Below are 22,617 nucleotides of genomic sequence, written 5' to 3' on the forward strand. Positions count from 1 at the left end.
TATAATATATATATATATATATATATATATATATATATATATATATATATATATATATATATATATATATATATATATATATATATATATATATATATATATAACATTCTCATCACTCAGCTGCGTCGAGAAGGCTTACGCTCTTGTAGAGAAATCACCGTTTCGAAAGCTCCGACCAAAGCTTTAACCTTACTTTTCCTCGTTTCGACAAGTTTACTCGCAGTTTCTTCAATCACATTGTTTAATAACCCTTGATCATCTTTCTTCCCTTCCAAATCTTGATGCTTCAGAACCAACTTTCGTGACGAAATTACCGAAAAACCAGCATCGTCTCTGCTTCCACTTTTTCTATGGGTTCTTCTAGAATTTTCGGGTTTGCTCTCGTCGGCCCTTTGGGAAGCTCTGGCCTTGCTAAATCTCAGCCTTGTTGGAGTGTTTGTAATATCCGATTGTTGGTCAACTTTTCTTTGACTTTTGAATAAATTCACGGGAGAGCGTGGGGACCGATATTTGTCCTCGGAAACAACGGCCACTTTATTCTTTCTTATTGAAGTCTTGTTTTGATTCACTTTTGCATCTTGTGTACTGTTGTTGTTTCTCCCGATAGACTTGTTTTTGTCGGAGACAAATTCATCGGGTTTGTTGTTAGTGTTGAGTTTTGCCCTCCTGAATTTGAGTCTTCGTGGGGTGTTATTCTCCGGTCGAAGGTCCACTGTTCTTCCGCTGCGGAACTTTAACTTTATAGGGGAGCGATTTTTATCTTCGGAAAGATCCAACTTATTCTTTCTGAGTGTCTTGTTTGGATTCTGTTTTGTAGTTTCGATCTTCGATTCTTCGTCACCGTTCTTGATCTCTTCTTCGTCTTCTTCTTCTTCTTCTTCTTCTTCTTCTTCTTCTTCTTCTTCTTCTTCTTCTTCTTCTTCTTCTTCTTCTTCTGCTTCGTCTTCGTCTTCACAAGAAGACAAAGATGCAGAGTCTGAACGAGACGAAGACTCCAATTCCACTGCATTATTCTCTGCTCCCATTTCCAAAGTCTCTTCTCGAATCTCTTTCGATGAAATGGACACAATTTCGTCAGCCGCAAATTCATTACCAATGTAGTCGTGACTCTCTGCCGGAGGTTGTACTATGTTTTTGTCAGAGACAAAGACATCTTCGAATTCAGTCTCACCGTACTTAATCCGTTCATCGTCTTTTTCTTCTTCACGAGATAACGAAGAATCAAAGTCCGGATTTGACGAATAATTAGGTAATGACGGAGATTCTTCCACGGCATTATTCTCTACAACATGCAAAATTTTCTCACAATCCTCACCAACACTGTGTGTTCCACTTCCATTCTTCGAAGGAGACATCGATTTTAGCGATGTTCTGGTTTTCCTAGTGTTGCCCGATATTACAATCTTACCCCTAAAAAACTTAGGAGACGAAGAAGAAGCAGTTATAGGCAGCAGTGCTTTCTTTGCTGACATAGAGGATGGTGTCATCTTTTTGCTCGTTTGGACATCGCTATATCTTCTCCGATTTCCATGCACATGATCCGTATTGTCAGAAACCAACGATGTTCTAACCTTATTAACAGGTTTCGCCATTACAGAAGAACGCTTTGTAGAATGATCGTGCGATATTTTATCTGTTCTCGACATTTTATTACCGCTAGACGAAGGTAATATTTCCCTCTTGATAATTTCAGGAGGGTTCGACGAACTAGCTTTCTCGGTAGGTGAATTCGGCGAACGCGTTTTTGTTCTAGACGGCTTCACTACATTCACTACAAGTGAATGTTTCCTGACATTATCCGCACAAGCCTTTGGCTTATCTACGACTACGATCTCGACAGATTTCGCAGTTCTTAGGCGTAGGGGCTTTCTCGTAATTTCATCGGACGCATGTTTTCTTCCGAATTTACAGAGATCATGGCAAGAACCGGTCGATGCTCTGAGATAAATGGGCAACATTTTCGAAGAATCCGGCTTTTTACCTCTTGCAGTTTTCGGAGAAGATGGATTTTCGACGAGGGTTTTGCCCCCCGTCTTATTAATGACGGATTCGTTTTCTTCAGGAATTATTATTAATGGATCAATACTTTCTTCAGCCATGACAAAATGAACAATCAAAGAAAAGCTGGAAAAAAAAAAAAACCAAAATTCCTGCAATTAAAAAAAAAAAAAAAAACTTTTCACCATTAATCCACCAAATGCAATAGCTTAAAAAAAATCTCAATACAGAAATACAGATAGATACAATATATATACATACAAGCCATAATCAGAATCGTACCTAATCCGAAAAAAGCCAAAAAAATCAACAAGGAAACAATTGACAGAAATCGGATCGCAGAAAATGAATAAACAATTAAAAATCACAAAACAATGAACATAGGATCACGACAACAATAATCAATTTGTCGAAACCCCTGTCACGAAACAGATTTAAAAAAGAATAATATAATAATAGATAATTCAAATTGAAAAAAAAAAAACATGATCGATTGATTACCTAATCACACAAAAAACTGCGAAAAAGAAAACGATTGTGTTGTTGATCGAAGCCCTGGATTTATTTTTGTATTTTCCCCTAATTGCTGGTTTTAAGCATAATAATAATAATAAAGGGGAAAACGAATGTTGACAAAATACATGTTTATCTGTATATTCCCACCTGATTTTGTTTCCTTCAATTATGGAAAATTAAAATTAAAATTACATGCTAAGAAATAAATGGGAATATTAAAAGTGGGGGAATAATATTTGAAAAGGCGTCACTCTCATTTATTATTGTTTTTTTTTTTTTAATTACATTCACCCACTGAAGTATGATTAAATTATGAAAAAACCCCTATTGTTTGGGTAATTATTATAATCATCCCACAACTATGAATTTTCTTACACGTTCGTTATTTTGATGTCATAAATTCAATTGAATCTTCTAGATTTCGTTGAATGTTGTCTAGTTTGCACTTGTTTTGTGCAAAAATGCTGTTTTTGATGCAGTACAATCTGATATTTACAAGTCAAGAGACACATCTTATGATCATCTTGTTTCAAAATGTGGACTCGAATGGAATAAAACGGGTACAAACTGGAGAATATCCCATTGAATTTGACACCACAAGGGTGGATAGGTAAGAAGATTTATAGTTGAAGGGTAGTTGTAATTACTCAAACATAAGGGATTTTTTCGTAATTTGACTTTATCTCGGGGTGGACGTAATTTACCTTTTTCTTTATTTTCAACTATTATGGATCTGAAATGGAATATATGATTCTAATCCAATTTTAATTTTCGAAAATAAATCCGAATATTTCACCTGTAATATCAATGTTATGATATACGTTATATTATATAGGTGAATAAAAATAAAATTTTGAATTTCTGTAGATTTTGATCAGAAAATTCATATTTTGGAAAAAGTTTCTTTATTCCAATCCAAACTTATGATTTCCGATTTTTTACTATTTTATCTTCAGACGGAATCGAAATTTGTTTTTCACTTCCGACGATATTTCTTTTTCCGAAAGTTTTGGAACAAACACATCGAAGGACTGTCCCCATTCAGTTAACCCGGCGAGAAATCTCGAGTCGAATTCCACAAAATCAGAAATCAACCGTCGCACGTCAAAGCTGAATTATTTAACTTAAAGGCACAAAAGAGTCTTACAAAAAACCGAAAACGCGATGGCGTAAAAATCGAGTCCATCCAAACATTCTTCACACCACCACATTACATAAAAAACACCATTACTTAACTGAATTGTACCAATACAAATACTAAATTACAAATAAATATTCTTCATCATAAAAATCCAATAAAAAAAAATACGAGAAAGAGAAACATTACTACGTGATAATCTCCCTCACGAGCCAATCCAAACTCGGGTACGCAAAGTACAAGATAAGGAAAGACGGAAGGGCAAAAACGACCGTAATGATTATGTACAGAGCCAATATAGCCGCGCTTGCAGGTATCGCGTACAAAATGATGAGAAGAAAAATCAATACCAGAGGGAACTTAGCTGTCAGATGAACGAAGAAAACGAGCGACCTTCTCAAAGAAAGATGCAGTCTTTCTATTGTAAGATAGCTGCCGAAGTTATTACCACCACCACCGTGTCTTAAAGGTTCGGGATTATTATGATTATTATGACCATATTGCCCCCTCCTATGTTCTTTCGTTTCTGTAACACACTGGTGGTCCCCACAAACCGAGGAATGTGATTTTACACGATCGCCGTTCATGCTCTCGAGCATCCACAAAAGGAAGAAGTTTTTACGGGGGAATCTGAGGTTGCCTCTGTAAATTAAACGGAGGGATAAGAGATTGCACCACGGGCAGGAAATGAAGAGGGGGAGCTGGAGGGGTAAAGTTGGGAATTTTACGACGGCCCATTGTAGACCTAGTATGCAGTTCTTGCAGAGTGTGTGTCCGCACCATAAGACGTAGGGTATGTTTTCGACTAAGTTGAAAGATTCCCAGCATATCGGGCATTCGAGGGCCTCGTCTCTGCTTGTGATCGAAGATGCTTCGTCGTCTGAGCAATCTGTCGAATCGTGTTTATGCTTTTGCGCCTCGTGTTTCAGGCCTATAGTTCCGGATATGTAATTCGACGCACGATTCCACATCTTTGCAGCTCAATATACGTATGTCCGCTAACAAAAACAAAATTCAAGCTAGCTTCAATTAAAACCTTTCATCATCATAAAGAATCAAAACAAATTTACGAAGCAACTTATTTTCAATGACATATATATTATCCGAATCTCGAACATCAAGCGGTGGAAAATTCTCGAGTTCTAAAGCGATTTTTCGACATTAGGATTCGAATATTTGGATCCAAATAATTAAAGATTCAATAAAATGAAATCCCTAAACCACCAAAATCATCAATCTTCATAAACACTCATTGATAACCTAATCTCACTAATTAAGCTCAAAATCAGAGGAATTAAGACACTAAACATTTTATTACTGATTATAATTAAACAAATCAAATCCTGAGAATACCTACAAACCATTGAATCGAAAAAAAAATTATATATAATGAGAATCATGGAAACAAACGAGAGAATCAAAGAGGCAGCGAAGTACGAAGAAATTTACCGACTGATCTAGGCGAGATCGGACGGAAAAAACACCCGGGTAAAATTGCTTTCTCTTCCGGCGTCACTGTATTTGGGGCTCCGACCAACCACAACTGGATCGGGGTTCCGGGTCGGGTCGGGTCGGGTCGAATCGCTCACTAGTGGTGCTCGTTGTTTTATCCTAACTGCAAATCAATACATTTTTTTCTGGGGGCGTTATAGACTTTGTTGACCTCAAAACGACAGAACCGTAGGTATTATACGACGTAGTAACTGCAATCAATATATTTTTTGCATTTTGCATGCTTGAAATATAACATTTTGACATTTTGCACCCTCGAAACAAATTAATAGCATTTTGCTCCCTCAAAACGCAATAAATAATGTATAATGCACCCCAAATACATTTTTAAAGCTAATAAAGATAATTTAATAATTTAAGTCGTATTTTTTTTAGAACGCCAGATGTCAAATCAAATTTTTTTTATACATCAATCATTTTTAAACTATAAATTGTAAAAATAAAAATAAAAACATCTCATCAACATATTTAAAAATATACTTTTTATCAGAAAAAAAATTATTTACGAAAAAAAATCCTTCACCTATTTCGTTATCAAGTAATTTGAAAATTAAGCCCATGTTAAATTTAAATTTAAATTTAAGAAAAACGAAAATAAAATAAATAGTTATGAATCAATCTATTGTTTTTTATTATTAGAGATAACTATCGAATATAATGTCTACTAACAAAGATAAAATGATTCTTCGAGTATGTTTTTTTCGTACTTTTTATGACTAGCCTATGTAGCACGGACACGGGAACGTGATACGGGGAAACGGGTACAAAAAAACAGCCTATGTAGCATGGACATGAAACGCGATACGGGAAAACGCGCATAGAAAAACGGCATGTCCCAAATGAGGATACGGCGGGAAACGTGTAAATATTAAAAATATAAGGGTATATTTATAAAATATACTATATATAAGTTTTAATTTATATATAAATTAATATTTTTTTTTAACTTTCATACAAACATAATCAAAATATATTTTAATAAAACAACAGCCCGCATGGGTGTAGCTCAACTGGTTCCGGAGGTGGTAAGTTGGTGCAAGGTCCTAGAATCCAATCCTTATTGGTGCAATTAATAAAACAACAAAAATATTTAAAAAAATTGCTATTCAAACATGTCTTTAATTTTTGTTTTAAATTGCAAAATAACCCATAAGGTATCCGGCAGGTGTCCTCGAGTTTCAGGCACGAAATGCAGAAAACATTAGGACGTTGAAGTTTCCGTGCACAGTGGCTAGCATTTAAGTAAAATAATAAATTGTATAACTTTCTTTTTCTTTAAAATTAAATTAAAAAAATAAAAACGACCATTACTATACACTGCAGAGTGCAGACTCTTTTTATTTTGTTTGGGCCTTATAGTTTGTAGCCCAATGGCTATTCGAAGTTATTTGGGCCTTATTGCTCAATCAAATTGACAGCTGTCACATGAAAATTATATCAATTTTTATACTTGAAGCACATTACACTATTATAAAATAAAATAAACGTATTTTATAACTTTTAAATTATTATTTTTATTCTATTTTAAATATAATTAATATAAAATAAATAATAAATTCATATCAATACTTTAAGAAGAAAATTACAGTTCATTTTTTTTTAATTTTGATTTTTATATTATAATTCATAATAATAAATTTCTAATAATATTAATAAAAATATAAAATGGCTGAAGCTCAAGCTTAAGCTCGAGCTCAGAAAAACAATACTCAAAGAGCTCGAGTTCGAGCTCGTCAAAATAGATGTTGAGTTGAGCTCGGCTCGTTCACACCCCTACCCGCAAATATTAGATTATTTATTCTTATCTTGGCAGCCAAACGAGGCCTAAATATATTGTGGACTTGTATAATCAACTACAAGTTCCTTCTTTATTAAAAAAAAAAAAGAAAAAAAAAATACAATTAAAAATTGCCATCCTTGTTTCTTCTAGCCATGAATAGGATGTTCTTGTATTATTCTTTTCAATTATATAATAAAAATTAATAATTAAGAAAAAAGTGTGTGTACGTAAATGTATATGCGGTGTACGGAATTACAAAAATGACAGAGATCTCTTTGAACCCCACAAATTTCTATTTTAACGTTTTCCGATCATTCAATCGTCAAATGTGATGAGATTGAAACACGGAAGTAACACGAAAATGAAATTAAGGTATGGTTATTTAAATTATTAGTAGTGGCGTAAATGAGTTGATTCGATTCATGAGTTTGATGAGCTGACTCGAAAAAAGCTTGAGTTCAAGCTCGAGCTTTTCGATGAGTTTGAATTTAAGCTCATCTTTATTTGTTTATGAGTTCATGAATCGGCTCAACTCGTTTACAGATAAATTTAAAAAGTTACAGATTTAAGTTTTATTCTATAACTTTTTATTTTTCATATAAATAATTTATAATAAAAACCAAAATTAATATCATGTAAAAATTAGAAGAAAAAAAAATTAAAATGAGTTGAGTTCGAGCTCATCAAATAAAAGCTCGATGAGGTTGAGCTCACCAAATTTGAGTTCGAAAAATCTGACGAGCTCTGTTCGAGCTGGACTCATTTACACCCCTAGATATTTTAAGGGTGAAGAAAAAAGATATATATTAACATGGAATGGAATGAAAATGGCTGGAATTAAATGGGGCAAAAATGAAGTGATAGATGCCTAACAATGAGCCTTGTCAACAATTCCAACACATAATAATGAAAATAAAACAAAATAAAATAAAACAAAAGGAAGAAGATGAATAATTGAGGTTAAGCAGTTCACATGCACATCACACTCTAAGGTAACCCATATTTGCCACTCTTCCTTGCTGACAAAAAAAACACCATGGCCCTTAATTCATAATCCAGCTATCTATTACTTCTACTTATCATTTTTCCCTTTTTCTTTTTTTATTTATTTAAAAAAAATATTTACATTTGAAAATTGGGAAATTAAAAATCCAACACGTGACACGTCTATTTTTTTCTAACAGAACAGAAAAAAAAAAAACCTTCAATTTTAAACTTAAAACCATGGTACGATTACAAGGAGTAGATGTAGTATGAGAGTACACGGAGAAAAGGTTCCGGTACACATCGATTTGTTCTATTACTCTTCCATGTTTGTATGACGTCAAGCGTATCCAAACTTCGTCCGACTAATTCTTGAGAAATTAACAATCGCTTTTTCCCTAATTTGTTATTTTAATAAATTCAAAATATGAATAGGGAAATTAATGAATGATATATGATTGATCATTCATCTTTGTCCCTTTGGACAACTCAACTGAAGTTCATCACTCAATTGGACTCACTCGCTCACCACTTTTTTCCTGCATATATGTATATATATATATATATATATATATATATATATATATATATATATATATATATATATATATATATATATATATATATATATATATATATATATATATATATATATATTGTGGCTAGCAAATTAAACGACTTTTGCAATAGTGTGGAGTCAATTGTTATGAGCCAGATGAGGTGGATTAATTGACACTCTTTTTGTACTCATACTATAGTGTAATTAGTAAATAGTAATCACTATTCACTAACATTTATTTTATTATTATTATTTTTTTTTTTTTTTTGGGAATCACTAACAAGTTTTTATTTACAAGATGTCGTGCACTAGGTAAATAACGCTTCGTACATCGCATATATAACGAGCTGCACATACAGGGAGTTATATGCTACACCTGATGATTGTTAATCGCGTATCCAGTAAGTACACATACGAATGAGTGTGTATAATTATGTGCATATCTATAGTTAATGAACATCATCGAGTATACTATAGAATTTTCCTATATGTTATATCACTTTCGAAATTACAATAAATCGATCGAGGAGAAAACCTATCATATTGAAACTTTAAGTGAAAAAACTGAATTTTTATTTTATTAAAAGAGAAAAAGAGATGATATTAAAATAAAAAATATGGTAAATTACGGCCACCCCTGAGATAACATTAAATTATAAAAACACTCCTCTGGTTTGCATAATTACAACAACCCCCAATGTATTGTCTTACTTGTCCTCCATTACAATGTCAAATTTACCTAGGGGTGTTCATCCGCTTTATAAACCAACCGGATTGAACCAAACGGAAATTCGGTACACCCAGATTACCGAACCAGTAATTATTGTGCGATATTCAGTTTTTTTTATTATTTTATATATATAATTATATATGTAATATTAGAATTCAAACCAAAATTAATTAAAAACATTTAAAATTTTAGATTTTTAAATAATTTTTAATAAAATTTTGATAATTCAGTTATTTGCCGAACCGAACTTTGACGTACCGAAGTTTTGGTTCAATTCATACAAATGAACGCCCCTAAATTTATCAATGTAACAACGTAAATAGAAGGTTTTTTTGTAATTTGTCGAATAAAAATAATAAGATGGGCCAGCTAATGCAGGATAACACAGATATTCATGTTAATATCATGGTCATGTAAAGGTGACAGCTCAATTCTCTCAACAGTAGACCCGGCCCGGCCCGGCCCGACCCGACATATTTGTGCGCTTTCTATCTTCCAAGTTGTCTTCTTCACTCCGCAAATGTACAGTAATATAACATGGAAAATTAATTCCCTTTTCCAAAATAATATTTTCTTTTAAATCCTGTTTCTTTTGTTTTATTATTATTATTATTATTTTTTTAATTAGTGTTTAAATGGTTTCCCTCCCACGAAGATGCCTTCTCCCAATAATCCAGACCCCAATTTCTCCATCTCACGGTGGTTTGGAATATTCCGGCGAGAATCTGACATCACCGACGACACCAGCAGCAACCAATCCCCAAACTCCGGCGAATGCTACGCCTGCACTCAGGTCGGAGCTCCGGTCTTCCATTCCACCAGCTGCGACAAGGCCCACCAGCCGGAGTGGGAGGCCTCCGCCGGCTCCTCCCTGCTCCCGATAAAATACCGATCCACCTCCGAGACCCGGACCGACGGCGCCGGCGCCGGCGGGCGGCGTCCCTCCGCCGGGGTTTACGACCCCCGGACCAAGCGCGTGCAGCGGTGGAACCGCGCGTTCCTGATGGCGCGTGGGATGGCGCTGGCGGTGGACCCGCTGTTCTTCTACGCGCTGTCGATTGGGCGGGGCGGGTGGCCGTGCCTGTACATGGACGGCGGATTGGCCATCATCGTGACGGTGCTCCGCACGTGCGTGGACGCCGTCCATCTTTGCCACATGTGGCTACAGTTCCGGCTGGCGTACGTGTCTAGAGAATCGCTGGTTGTTGGCTGCGGGAAACTCGTCTGGGACACACGCGCCATCGCCCACCATTATCTCCGCTCGTTTAAGGGCTTCTGGTTCGATATCTTCGTCATTCTTCCTGTTCCTCAGGTTAATTAATTATTTAATTATCCTTAAATAAGTTATTATTAATTAATTAATTAATTAATTATCCTTAAATAAGTTATATTTTATGTATCTCATATTATAGGTGAATAAAAAAATAAAATTTCTTAATTCCCCCGATTCCGATCCGATAATTTCTATTTTTGGAACATGTTTTTCCAATCCAATTTCCGAAGAAAAAAAATCCGGTTTTTATTTTCTTAATTCCCTTCTGAAAAAATTCTAATTTTTTTTCGAAAGTTCTAATTTCAATCCGATCCGAGAATTTCTATTTTTGGAGCATGCTTTCCCAATCCAATTTCCGGAAAAGAAAAAAATCCCATTTTTTTTTAATTTTTTTAATTCCCTTCTGAAAAAAAAAATATTTTTTTTCGAAAGTTCAAATTTCAATCCGATCCATCTGAATTTCACTCTTTGCAAACACCCAACATGGAATTTCATGTTCTACTCGACGAATGATGCGAATTTAATTCATTTTTTTTTTCTAAGACGAACGTTCTTGAATTTATTCGTCTCGTTTTTGCATTAAACCGCAGGCCGTGTTTTGGTTAGTAGTGCCGAAGTTGATAAAAGAGGAGCAAATAAAGCTTATAATGACAATTCTCCTACTAATTTTCTTGTTCCAATTCCTACCTAAAGTCTTCCACATCATTTGCTTAATGCGACGAATGCAAAAAGTTACCGGTTACATCTTCGGCACCATTTGGTGGGGTTTCGGCCTTAATCTCATCGCCTACTTCATCGCTTCTCACGTAAGTTGTAACAAAAATTTTAGATATATTTTTTGTATTTCAAATATAAAATTTTCGACAATTCGTTCGTGTACCGATTTTTCAAGGTTGCCGGTGGATGCTGGTACGTTCTAGCGATACAGCGTGTGGCTTCTTGTCTGAAGCAGCACTGTAATATAAACGGGACTTGTGACGTGTCGCTATCGTGCTCCGAGGAGGTTTGTTATCAGTTTCTACTGCCATCTGGCACGTTGGATAATCCGTGCGGCGGTGGTAATTCGACGGTCGTGATTAGGAAGCCGCTGTGTTTGGATGTCAACGGCCCGTTTCGTTACGGGATATATAAATGGGCCCTCCCCGTTGTGTCGAGCAATTCCGCTGCCGTGAAGATTCTTTATCCTATTTTTTGGGGATTGATGACTCTGAGGTAAATGTTTTATAACTCATTTAGTACCCCCGTATTATATCGAATTGCTAAAAAATCTGCCAGTTTTATAAATATTAGCAAACACAATTCGACTAAACAATTGCATTTTGATAATATTTATAAAACGGGCAGATTTTTAGCAATTAGACTAAATACATGGGTGCTAGTTGCAATTAATACGAGATATGTATTATTGGATGGTGAATAACAACCGTCGTTCGTCGTCATCCACACACAAAAATACACACATCCATGTTGGTGTGTGTATATGAAGCGTAGATTTTCCATACTGATTTGACCGACTTTTTTTTTTTCGGGTTTTGGTGTCAGCACGTTTGGTAACGATTTGGAGCCGACGAGTCATTGGTTGGAAGTGATCTTCAGTATAATCACTGTGCTCAGTGGTCTAATGTTGTTCACTTTGTTAATTGGTAACATTCAGGTAATTATTAGAACCTCAATAAATTAATACTCGATAAATTAATAACTTCGCTTAAATAATAGTTTATTCTGGTCCCGACTCGGTAAAAACCTACTAAATTATTAATTCGATAATTTAATATTTCGCTAAATTAATAGAATTTTGTTAGTCCCGACTGTATTAATTTATAGAGGTTTGACTGTATGATACACGAGATGGTATAATTGTGTGAAGAATTATATGACCGAAAATTCGTTTTTTTTTTTTTGGGAATAGGTATTTTTGCATGCGGTTATGGCGAAGAAGAGAAAAATGCAGCTGAGGTGTCGGGACATGGAATGGTGGATGAGGCGGCGGCAATTGCCGTCTGAGCTCAGACAAAGAGTTCGCCGTTACGAACACCAACGGTGGGCCGTTATGGGCGGTGATGACGAGATGGAATTGATTCAGGACTTGCCCGAAGGACTTAGGCGAGACATTAAACGGTTTCTTTGCCTCGATCTTGTTAAAAAGGTACGAAATTCAAAAAAAATTGAGATTAATCACAAATTTTGGTTTTTGTGATTAATCCTTTATTGGACAAAAACTCCTCTTGTGTGGATAATAGAGTTACGGGTGGAAATCGGACAGATCAGATTGAAATTAACACTTGGGAAAAAAAAAACAATTTTTTTTCTTCAGAAGTTATAAAGTAGTTTCAATTCCGTTCCAAAACAAAATCGGAAATTGGAATGAAAAACCTCATTTTAAAATTGAATCGATGGAATTCAAAAGTTTCTAATTTCTAGCAACTTAGAATATAAGATACATCATAATTTTGATATTATAAAAACATAATTATTTTTGGAAATTACAATCGGAATCTCATATATATTCCAATTTTAGTAAAAATAAAAACAGAAATCAGAATTCAGAACGAAATATATTGTTCCAAAATTGGAAAATTTCAGTTCGAAAATCGGCGGAAATTGGAAATTGCGTTCCAATTTACAGTTTTACACCACTAGTAAGAGTTAACATTGAATCTAACTTGGATCTACATCTCTCTAGGTACCTCTATTCCATAGCTTGGATGACCTCATCCTCGACAACATATGCGACCGCGTAAAGCCCCTCGTTTTCTCCAAAAACGAAAAGGTACTTACAAATTGTCCGAATTGCTCGTAAATGGTAATAGATAACCGCTTTCCTTTTTCTCACAGATCATACGAGAAGGCGACCCCGTGCAACGAATAGTATTCATAGTCCACGGCCGAGTCGGGAGTAGCCAAAACCTAAGCCGAGGAATAGTGGCCACAAGTCAACTCGAGCCAGGTGGCTTCTTCGGCGACGAGCTTCTCTCGTGGTGCCTCCGCCGCCCGTTCACCGACAGGCTTCCGGCATCTTCCGCCACGTTCACTTGCATCGAATCCACCGAGGCTTTTTCTCTCGACGCGAACAGTTTGAGGTACATAACGGACCACTTTCGGTATAAGTTTGCGAACGAGAGGCTCAAGAGGACCGCTAGGTACTACTCGTCGAATTGGAGGACTTGGGCGGCAGTTAATGTACAGCTGGCGTGGCGGCGCTACATTGAGAGGAGTAGACGGGCGGTGACCTTTCACTCGGTGAATGACGATAGTGACAGGCGCCTAAGGCAATATGCTTCGTTCTTTATGTCGATTAGGCCTCATGATCATCTTGAATAAGTTCAATGTCTTTCCATATATAGATTCTTTAATCCTTGTGAAGGATTTTGGTAATTTTGTGTACTATTTGATTCTGTGATAATGTTTTTTTCTTTTAATTTTTTTAATTTTTAATTTTTAATTTTATTTTAATTGTTGAATTCAATTAATTGCGGCCCAAGTCCTCCAATTCGACGAATAATACCTAGCGGTCCTTTTGAGGCCCTCGTTTGCAAAATAATATCGGGAAGTGATCCGTGATGCATCTCAAATCATCCGCTTCGATAGCAAACGCTTCGGCCGATCGTGCACATACGAACATTGCAGATGAAATCGGAAGCCGGTTGATAAACGGGCGGCGTAGGCCCCACGTGATCAACTCGTCTCCGAAGAAATGGTAGACTTTGGGAAGAAATTGGAGCAAGAATGTAAGTTGGAGAATAGCCATCATTTATCCTATTCGGTTTTCCTTAATAGCTTTGGAACGACAAACCAATATGTAGCCTGAAGAAAAAGAAAACATTTTAATCCGATCAGGCTGATTTCCACCACTAGAGATATAGGTCTAAAATAAAAATCAAGCTACTCAAGTATGAGATGGACTGTTAAAACGTCTCGATTTGTCAATAGTGAATCGATCTAAAAACACATAATTTCGTTCTTTAGTATGAAAATTCGGCCGGAGTTCTATTGATTAGGAAAAAAAATGATGAAATATAAGAAACTCGGCCCAATCAAGCTCGTTTTAGTGTTTGGCTAGATCGGCTAAAGTCGCTCGAGCTCTATTCGATTATGGCCAAATTCAAATTCGATTATTGCTCAATTCCAAATAAGATTGAGCAATAATATACGTTTGATTCAACAATAAAGCAAGTAACAACATCCTTCAATTTAGAAAAAAATAAATTAATCAACACACACACACGCGCGCACGCGCGCGCGTACACACACACTACTACCTGTGGAATATAAATGATTGACTGTATGCAATTAATACGGAGAAAGGGGTAATATTAAGAAGAATTAATTACGGGATTACCTAAATTAAATGGGGTTTGACGTTTTAATTGAGGTAATTAAATTAAGCCAAAACCTAAACACGATTTAAATACCCCAGATGGCCAGATATATAAAGTCAACGCCGCAAGAAGACCAATCATTGCTTCTCCACTCCACTCTTCTTCTCTCTTTGTTTTCAGGTGTTGTAACAAATGGAGGCAAAGCTGTTGGCGGCGCCGCCGTCTCCTCCTCCGCCGTGCTCAGCCCAAGCGGCTACAAGATTTCGAGACCCAGTTGCCCTTTTGCCCGTCAAACGTATTACAGCCTTCGTTTTCCGAATTTAGCAGCTCCAAATAATGGCATTTTCGCAATTAATGGTTCCACTCCTGCCGTTGGGTATAAATCTATTTCTCTTTTTCTGGATTTCAATTACGTTGTTTCTTTCTCTTATTTGGTGATCCCTCAAGTTTGCACCGATTTTACATTTGGTCCCCATGTTCACGGAAAACACATCTGGCCCCTCATGTTTCACTAATTCAACACTTTTGGTCATTTCCGTCAATTTTATCGTTAGTCCGTCAGTTAATACATCGTTGGACACATGCTTGATCTCGTTATTACTAACAGAAAATTAACGGAAATGATTAAAATATTGAATTTTTGAAACATGAGGGACTAAATGTGTTTTTTTGGGAACATGGGGGACCAAATGTGAAATCGGTGCAAACTCGAGGGTGTTCATTCTCCGATTTTATGTACAAATTCATCTGGTTAATTGGATTAAAGGGTGTTCATTCTCTGATTTTATTCTCTTCGGTTTCGATAATAGTAAGTGAAATACGCAAGATGAATGCCGAGTAAATTACCTAATAGTGCACTCGTAATTTTTTGAAGTACCGTTGATATAGTAGAAAAAATCGATTTGGTCAACCTTGGACTTTGACCAATCCCATTTTCCTATCAGATCAGCATCGGAAAAGCGAGTAGACGAAACTGACAGGTACACTCTCGAAGGTATAAGAAGCTCGTTGATTAGGCAAGAGGACAGCATTATATTCAGTTTCGTGGAGAGATCGCAATTTTGTTACAATCCCGAGACGTACGATCCGAATTTGATTGACACGAATGATTTTCGTGGATCTTTGGTTGAGTTCATGGTGAGGAAAACCGAAAAGATTCACGCAAAGGTAATTAAAAATCGAATCTTTCCTAGTAAAAAAATACAAATACGCAATTTTTTAATTGTTATTATTTGATTTTAGGCTGGAAGATATAAAAGCCCGGACGAGCATCCTTTCTTCCCGGACAACTTACCTGAACCGATTTTGCCTCCATTGGAGTATCCGAAGGTAAATTTGTGGATCTCGTTTTCGATTATTTGCACTATCACGTTCACAATTTCTTGTTTTATTAAGCGGTGGTATTTTTTTTGGTGGAAATTGGATCGGAATAAACACTTTCGGAAAAATCGCCGATTTTTTTTTCCGGAAGTGAAAAACTAATTCCCAATTCCGTTCCACAAAAAAAAAAAGAAAATTGGAAATTGGAATTTTAGGAATTGAAATGAAAAAACTTGTTCCAATATTGGAAGTTTTCGAATTTGAGTTGGTGGAATTGAGAATTTCTATTTTTTTAAGTTTCCTGTAGTATAAAATACATAATAATATTTGATGATGTAAGTGTAATTTTTGGGAAGAAATCGGAAAATTTTGGAATTGTTTGTGAATTGTGAACATAAAAACCGAATCAGAAATCAGAATCTAATGTGTATTCAAATTATGTTCTGAAAAAAAAATTAAAACAGAGAACTTGGAAATCGAAACTTTCGGGAATTTGGAAAGAAATTGGGAAATTGTTGGAATTATTTCCAAAAATTAAATCGAATCGGAAATCAGAATCTAACATGTATTTCATTTGTGTTCCAAATTCGATTTCCGATTGAGAAATTCCGTTCCAATTACCGTTCGATTTTTGTATTTCAATTTTAGAAATTCCGTTCCAATTACCACCCCTATTATTATCGCATTTTCCTACTTAATTTATGTACTTGGTGGTGCTATTGAATCTAAAGTTCTAAACGTGAATAGTTTCGTTATTTGGGGTTATAATATTAATGTGGAATGGATTCTTACAATATGATATTATTTATATATATTTACAGGTTCTTCATCGAACAGCAGATTCGATAAATATCAACGACCAAGTATGGGACATGTACTTTAAGAATCTTCTTCCAAGATTTGTCAGACAAGGTGATGATGGTAATTGCGGTTCGGCCGCAATGTACGACACGATTTGCTTGCAGGTAATTACAAATTAACGCTAATCTAATTACATTTGTAATAAAACTTTAGCTTTAATTAAGAACGAAAATGAGTGGTCAACTCTCTTATTGCAGACCCTTTCGAAGAGAATTCATTACGGTAAATTTGTAGCCGAGGCAAAGTTTCTCGCCGCACCTGATGTCTATGAAGCTGCCATTAGAGCACAAGTAAGCTTCTATTGACTAGTTTTTAAATTGCGCTTATATCTTCTGATGTGTCTATTTACGGGTGACAATTTTGATTTTCGCTGATTTTGATCCGAAATTTTCCGATTTTGAAACAATATTTTTCATTTCGAATTCCGAAATTCCAATTTCCGATCTTTCCTAAATTTATGGATCGGAATTTCCGATCCGAATTTAAGTTTAAAAAACAATTCCGAAAATTCTTAATTTTTTTCGGAATACTACACTTAAAATGCGAATATTGTTTGTTATGTATTTGATACATTAGGTGACAAAGTGTTGGCAATTTTCGAATTCAGTCGATTCCTATGCGAATTTTTTCCAATTTTGGAACAATTTTTTTTCATTCCGAAATTCCAATTTCCGATTTTTCGTATTTTTCTTTTATATGGAATTGGAATTAGATTTTCACTTCCGAAAAAAAAATATCGGAAATTTTCCATAAGGACTAGTTCCGTTCCGATCCATCCGATTTACACCCCCATGTCCATTCACTTAGGCATTGTTTGGTTGGGGAGATTAGCCATTATTAACTAAATAGTTGGACTCTATTTCATGTTTGGTATCCGCAAGTTATTGCCAGGTCGACCCGCAAATATTATGTTATCATGGCTTATCTTGCCTTCTAGGCATGTTTTTTATTAGATCATTAGATTATTTAATTTTATCTTGGCTAATCTTATCTTGGCAACCAAACGAGGCCTTAGGCTTTGTTTGGACCAAACGAGGCCTTAGGCTTTGTTTGGTTGCCAAGATTGAAATTTCCAAGATTTTTTGAGTCGACCCCGAGTCCCTGACCTAACAACAACATCGAATAAGGGCTCAATTATTTAAATTAATAATGATTTATATTCTAAAAATGTGATAGGATGGAGCACAATTGATGGATTTGCTAACATACCCGGAAGTGGAGAAAGCAATTGAGAAACGGGTGGAGATCAAAACCCGAAATTACGGACGGGATTTAGTGGTGAATGGACATGAAGATGATAGCACTAGTGATCCGGTGTACAAAATAAATCCGAGCGTAGTTGCAGAGTTATACGGGAAATGGATTATGCCGTTAACGAAGCAAGTCCAGGTTCAGTATTTACTCACAAGACTCGATTAATGCAACAAAGTTAGCAATATTAGCATTGCAACACTGAGAATCTCATGATCAAGTGTGATTTTTTTTATTTTTTTCATTTTGTTTAAAAAGGACAAAATGCACTTTGCCCCTTGGAAATTTTAGTTTTCGTACTTTTCCCCCTTGCAAATAAAAAAAAGAGACTCCTCTTTCAAATATTTGTTATGGTTGCACTTTAGGCCGAAATCACAATTTTTGGCGTATTTTTCATTTATTCGATCACTTCAAGGACATTTGAGTCATTTTATTATATCTATCCTAATATCCTTATTTTTTCTAATAGATGAAAAACATAACTCATTTCACTAATTTCAGTAGAAAAAGGAAAGAAACTATTATGGTGTTAAAATTGTGAGAATCTTCAATTTCTTCTTCAGCTGACATTTATTGGGGCGATTCTTCCTGAAATGACACAAATGCCCTTCAATTGGATCGGATTCACTGCAATTCCAATGATGATTCTTCCTGAAATGACACAAATGCCCTTCAATTGGACGGATTCACTGCAATTCCAATGAAAAATATGTCGAAAATTATAATTTGGGGGCAAAATACAACTAGAACAAAATTTTGAAGTGATAATCTCTTCTTCTTTTCAATTTGTAGGGGCGAAATTGCAAAAAATCAAAATGTTTAGGGGGCAAAGTTGCATTTTATCGAAAAAATAATTTTATTAATATGTATTAATTACCGTCAGCCATCAGTTGTACCAAATGGCTAGCGCTTTGGGATAAGATATTTCACTTTTTTTTCTCGCCGGAGAAGACTCAGTAGTTCCTTCCAATGGCGACGGCGCTCTCCGCCGCATCGCCGCCACCGGCGTACAATACTTTCTCGCCGCCAAAATCGCACAAGCCTCCTCCAGCTCTATGGGCGCCCAAACCGTTTCTTCGCCCCTTCGTTACCTCTTTTCAGACGAAATCACCACCATTTTCAGCCAAGTTACCTCCGTGCTCCGTCAACGGCGACGCGGCGGCGACGGTGGAAGATGGGATGAAGAGCGGCGACTTGTCGATAAGCATTGACGTCCTCAAACGCTTCATCGACCTCAATTTGGGCAACTGGATCGGCTCTTTCCATGTAATTATTAATTCTTAGTCTTCACAATTTTTTTCCCCCAAATCAACTATTGTGCACATTCACTATTCAATTTTAAGAAAATGTATTGCTATTGATTAAGAATATCTTATAGGTTTGATTTTGTTGCAGCAATTTGATTGTGATGGGAATTTGCTGCATAAGATAAACACAAAGCTTTCTGCAAGCTCATATGGGGAAGATGAACTCATGAGTTTGATTCAATCGTAGGTTTTTTTAATATCCTCGTCGTAAATAATCATTTCCTGTTACGAATACATGTCGTTTGTTGCATTGTGATTATTTTGCATCGTGTTCTACAATTTGTTCAAATTCTTCGTTTGGTTCGATACAATCGGAATTCACCCAAAAAGAAAAAAAAAACATGGATATAATCTGAATATACTTGCCGTGTTTTATTCGTTTTTGAAAAAAAAAATTAGGTTATATATAAAGCAGCCTCGATCGATTTCTTCAGACCCTGAAGATGAGCTAGAATGGTTCGAATACAAAATCAAAGAAACCAACATGTTCACAGTCGACAAATATCAGCAGGTGAGACGAGACGAGACGAGACTTATTGTCTGAAAATATTAATTCTTGGCATAAATGATAAGTTCGCAGAATCTTTATGTCTTGGTTGATCATTCTATTGAATTTAGTTTTCAGATCGGGTTTTTCCCGAAAGAGAAGGCCTTTGCTTTGAGGTACCTGACAGCTGGCATGTTGGAAACCGTGATAAGACAAGGGGTACTAGGTGAAGATGATGCCGGAGAAGAATCTCCCAGGTTCGTGTTTTCTTTTTGCCCAAGGGAAATTCTTCAATTTATGAGATAATTACTAAAATGTCGAGTATACTGTTTTTACTTTTAATTCTGGTTAGCTCCTCGTATTTCTTACAACAGAAATTTAAAGCTACCTTCGCGAAGACCTGCAATTGTATGCGAGAACTGTCTGTATTCACTTGAGCAAGATTTAAGAATAAGATGCTTCCATATTATGAATCCACAAGGCATATTAGATATGCTTCTTGTATTTCTCGAAAAACGAGGGAGTGAAGCTGTTATTCATCCTTCGTTTGAGAACTCTAAGGTACAACAACCTTATTATCTCCAACATTAACCAAAAAAAAAAAACTAATATTTTTTTTTGGCTAATTTTTGCATTCTTGGGAGGTCAATTAATTATTATCTGATATTAAATAATAATTAATGTTGGCTTCTTAGGATTCGGATAGGATTACCCCACATTTAGGGACATGGAAGGGTCGCTCTATAATCAAACGCAGTGGCGTTTATGGAGCTACAATATCCGAAGCAGATACGACAGCTGTACTTGAGATTGACGAAAACGGTCAGCTCGTTCAGGTTCGTTCGATTCTTGGCTTTCACTTCTTATCAATCATAACCAGTTGTGGGGCCTACATAGGGCTTGGGGGGCCATGGCCCCCACCACTTCTAAAATTCTAGCATTTTACGTAGAGCTTTTTTTTTTTTTTAAATAGTGTAGTATTGTCGTCCCTAGAGGTGGAAATTGGACCGATCGGATCGAAATTAGCCCTTTCGAAATACAAAAGATTTTTTTTTTCCGGAAGTGAAGCTAATTCCAGTTCCATTCCCAAAAAAAAAAAAAAATCAGAATTTCAAAAATTGGAATGAAATAACACGTTCCAAAATCGACTTTTTTTAGATAGAATTGGTGGAATTCGGAATTCCACTTTTGTAGTCACCTATACTATAAATAGATATTATAATTTATTAGTGTAATTTTTTGGAAATTACAATCGGATCGGAAATCAGAATCTAACATGTATTCCAATTCTGTTCCAAAAAAAAATAGAAAAATCGGAAATCAAAACTGTTTAGAAGTCAGAATAAGAATATTGTTATAAAATCGAAAATGCTTGGATCGAAATTACCGGAATTCAGAAATCAATACGAAAGGCAACATTCTCGCTAAATTTCTACTTGCTAAATTTCTACTTGGTTTATTCTATGGAACCTTGCATTGCACCATGAAAATTTGTCGGGTAATTATTCCGTGTTTTTGCGAAACGTGGACGCAGGATATGAGAACAAAATTGGACGGCAGCGATGTAACGACCTCCGTAAAATGGACGGGCAAGATTTCGAACAACTTGGTCAACTATGATGGTGGTTTTCAGATGACTTTCTTGCAAGGAGGGATATACATGGAATGCCCGTCTGATGTTTCAAAGAGTGTGCAAGAATTAAAGTCCTTCCATTTGGAGCTGTGTTGGATTGAGTCGCCCGGTAAGAGACAGAGATTGGTCCGGACGTACGATGTCGAAGGCTTAGCTGTCTCGTCGACCTATTTTCTCGAAACTAGACAATAACTTGTGTATTTGTTTATTCTATGGAACCTTGAATTGAAATGCCCCTATTTGTTTTGAAATGGGCAAATTACAGCCACCCCTGAGTTATGGTTAAATTATGAAACACCCCTCCTGTTTGGGTAACTACAGCAACCCCTCAACTATGTATTAGCTTACGAAAATACTCCTCCAGAGGTGTAAATTAAGGGATGTTAAATCGGTTAAAATCGAACTGAAATTTCGGTATGCCGGTATTTCATACTGTTTATTAAAATGAATATGCGATTTGGTTCGGTAAATAATTGGATTATATAAATTTTATGTAAAAGTATTTAAAATGAGAGGTGGTTGTAATTACCCAAACAATTCGGGTTCTTTCACAATTTGGTCATACCTCAGGGGTGTGGTCGTAATTTGCCCTTTTAAAATTTAAGCAAAATGAATATCTTGTGTTTCAGTGGCACTTAAACTTATTTTTATTCAATTTAAAGTGAGTTAGGGCTGGGCATGAGTCGTGCCGGGTAATTATCGGCAAAATTACCTACCCAACCCTACTCGACCAACCGATTTTGCTAAATACTAAAACCATTACTGGCCCGACCACTATGGGTTGGGTATAAAAATATGGGTCGGTTGGTTGGCATCATCGGTTGTCGCCTAATTATTTTTACGATAATAAGATGTTATTATCAATTTTTTAAACCGAAACATGACAAATTAGAGGACTAAATTCCTAAATAAGTTAATACAAAGGACTAAACTACAATTTTCCGTTTAA

The 22,617-nt window shown here is 35.8% G+C and overlaps 5 protein-coding genes across 6 annotated transcripts; 3 read left to right on the plus strand and 2 right to left on the minus strand.

Annotated features, from left to right (window-relative positions):
- Positions 1-87: 87 nt before the first annotated feature.
- LOC105960936 (uncharacterized) lies at positions 88-2,791 on the minus strand. Of its 2 annotated transcripts, none has more exons than XM_012985151.2 (2): positions 2,500-2,791; positions 88-2,150 (listed from the first exon to the last, which is right to left on the minus strand). In XM_012985151.2, exon 2 carries the CDS (start codon positions 2,097-2,099, stop codon positions 117-119), a length of 1,983 nt encoding a protein of 660 aa, XP_012840605.2. In that variant the 5' UTR covers positions 2,100-2,150; positions 2,500-2,791; the 3' UTR covers positions 88-116. The 2 variants fall into 2 exon arrangements, with proteins under 2 accessions (XP_012840605.2, XP_088681754.1); XM_088825628.1 differs by having other exon boundaries at positions 88-2,124; positions 2,500-2,587.
- An 833-nt stretch (positions 2,792-3,624) lies between these two features.
- On the minus strand, positions 3,625-5,184 carry LOC105960937 (uncharacterized). Its single transcript, XM_012985152.2, has 2 exons — positions 5,102-5,184; positions 3,625-4,650 (listed from the first exon to the last, which is right to left on the minus strand). Exon 2 carries the CDS (start codon positions 4,621-4,623, stop codon positions 3,841-3,843), a length of 783 nt encoding a protein of 260 aa, XP_012840606.2. The 5' UTR covers positions 4,624-4,650; positions 5,102-5,184; the 3' UTR covers positions 3,625-3,840.
- A 4,549-nt stretch (positions 5,185-9,733) lies between these two features.
- LOC105960938 (cyclic nucleotide-gated ion channel 2) lies at positions 9,734-13,909 on the plus strand. The gene is made up of 7 exons (XM_012985153.2): positions 9,734-10,529; positions 11,081-11,296; positions 11,383-11,702; positions 12,033-12,144; positions 12,400-12,636; positions 13,174-13,260; positions 13,326-13,909. Exons 1-7 carry the CDS (start codon positions 9,873-9,875, stop codon positions 13,809-13,811), a joined length of 2,115 nt encoding a protein of 704 aa, XP_012840607.2. The 5' UTR covers positions 9,734-9,872; the 3' UTR covers positions 13,812-13,909.
- Positions 13,910-14,986: 1,077 nt separating this feature from the next.
- On the plus strand, positions 14,987-18,583 carry LOC105960939 (chorismate mutase 1, chloroplastic). Its single transcript, XM_088825429.1, is given in 7 exon segments — positions 14,987-15,025; positions 15,028-15,132; positions 15,701-15,976; positions 16,052-16,138; positions 16,951-17,094; positions 17,188-17,280; positions 18,167-18,583. Coding segments are annotated over 7 exon segments (972 nt in total). The 5' UTR covers positions 14,987-15,001; the 3' UTR covers positions 18,410-18,583.
- A 379-nt stretch (positions 18,584-18,962) lies between these two features.
- LOC105960942 (glutamate NMDA receptor subunit epsilon-1, putative (DUF3598)) lies at positions 18,963-21,957 on the plus strand. Its single transcript, XM_012985157.2, has 7 exons — positions 18,963-19,507; positions 19,637-19,731; positions 19,948-20,059; positions 20,174-20,292; positions 20,410-20,596; positions 20,731-20,871; positions 21,570-21,957. Exons 1-7 carry the CDS (start codon positions 19,211-19,213, stop codon positions 21,858-21,860), a joined length of 1,242 nt encoding a protein of 413 aa, XP_012840611.2. The 5' UTR covers positions 18,963-19,210; the 3' UTR covers positions 21,861-21,957.
- The last annotated feature ends 660 nt before the right edge of the window (positions 21,958-22,617 follow it).

This window comes from Erythranthe guttata, chromosome 11 (assembly GCF_056151865.1).
Source record: "Erythranthe guttata isolate IM_541 chromosome 11, IM_541, whole genome shotgun sequence".
In the NCBI taxonomy this organism is placed as follows: Eukaryota; Viridiplantae; Streptophyta; class Magnoliopsida; order Lamiales; family Phrymaceae; genus Erythranthe; species Erythranthe guttata.

Bases quoted from the DNA above. Each gene is read 5' to 3' on its own strand.
- LOC105960936 (XM_012985151.2), bottom strand. From the start codon at position 2,099: ATGGCTGAAGAAAGTATTGATCCATTAATAATAATTCCTGAAGAAAAC.
- LOC105960937 (XM_012985152.2), bottom strand. From the start codon at position 4,623: ATGTGGAATCGTGCGTCGAATTACATATCCGGAACTATAGGCCTGAAA.
- LOC105960938 (XM_012985153.2), top strand. From the start codon at position 9,873: ATGCCTTCTCCCAATAATCCAGACCCCAATTTCTCCATCTCACGGTGG. The intron at 10,530-11,080 runs GTTAATTAATTA...ATTAAACCGCAG, and splicing joins TCATTCTTCCTGTTCCTCAG to GCCGTGTTTTGGTTAGTAGT. The intron at 13,261-13,325 runs GTACTTACAAAT...TTTTTCTCACAG, and splicing joins TTTTCTCCAAAAACGAAAAG to ATCATACGAGAAGGCGACCC.
- LOC105960942 (XM_012985157.2), top strand. From the start codon at position 19,211: ATGGCGACGGCGCTCTCCGCCGCATCGCCGCCACCGGCGTACAATACT. The intron at 19,508-19,636 runs GTAATTATTAAT...ATTTTGTTGCAG, and splicing joins ACTGGATCGGCTCTTTCCAT to CAATTTGATTGTGATGGGAA. The intron at 20,060-20,173 runs GTGAGACGAGAC...TTTAGTTTTCAG, and splicing joins CAGTCGACAAATATCAGCAG to ATCGGGTTTTTCCCGAAAGA.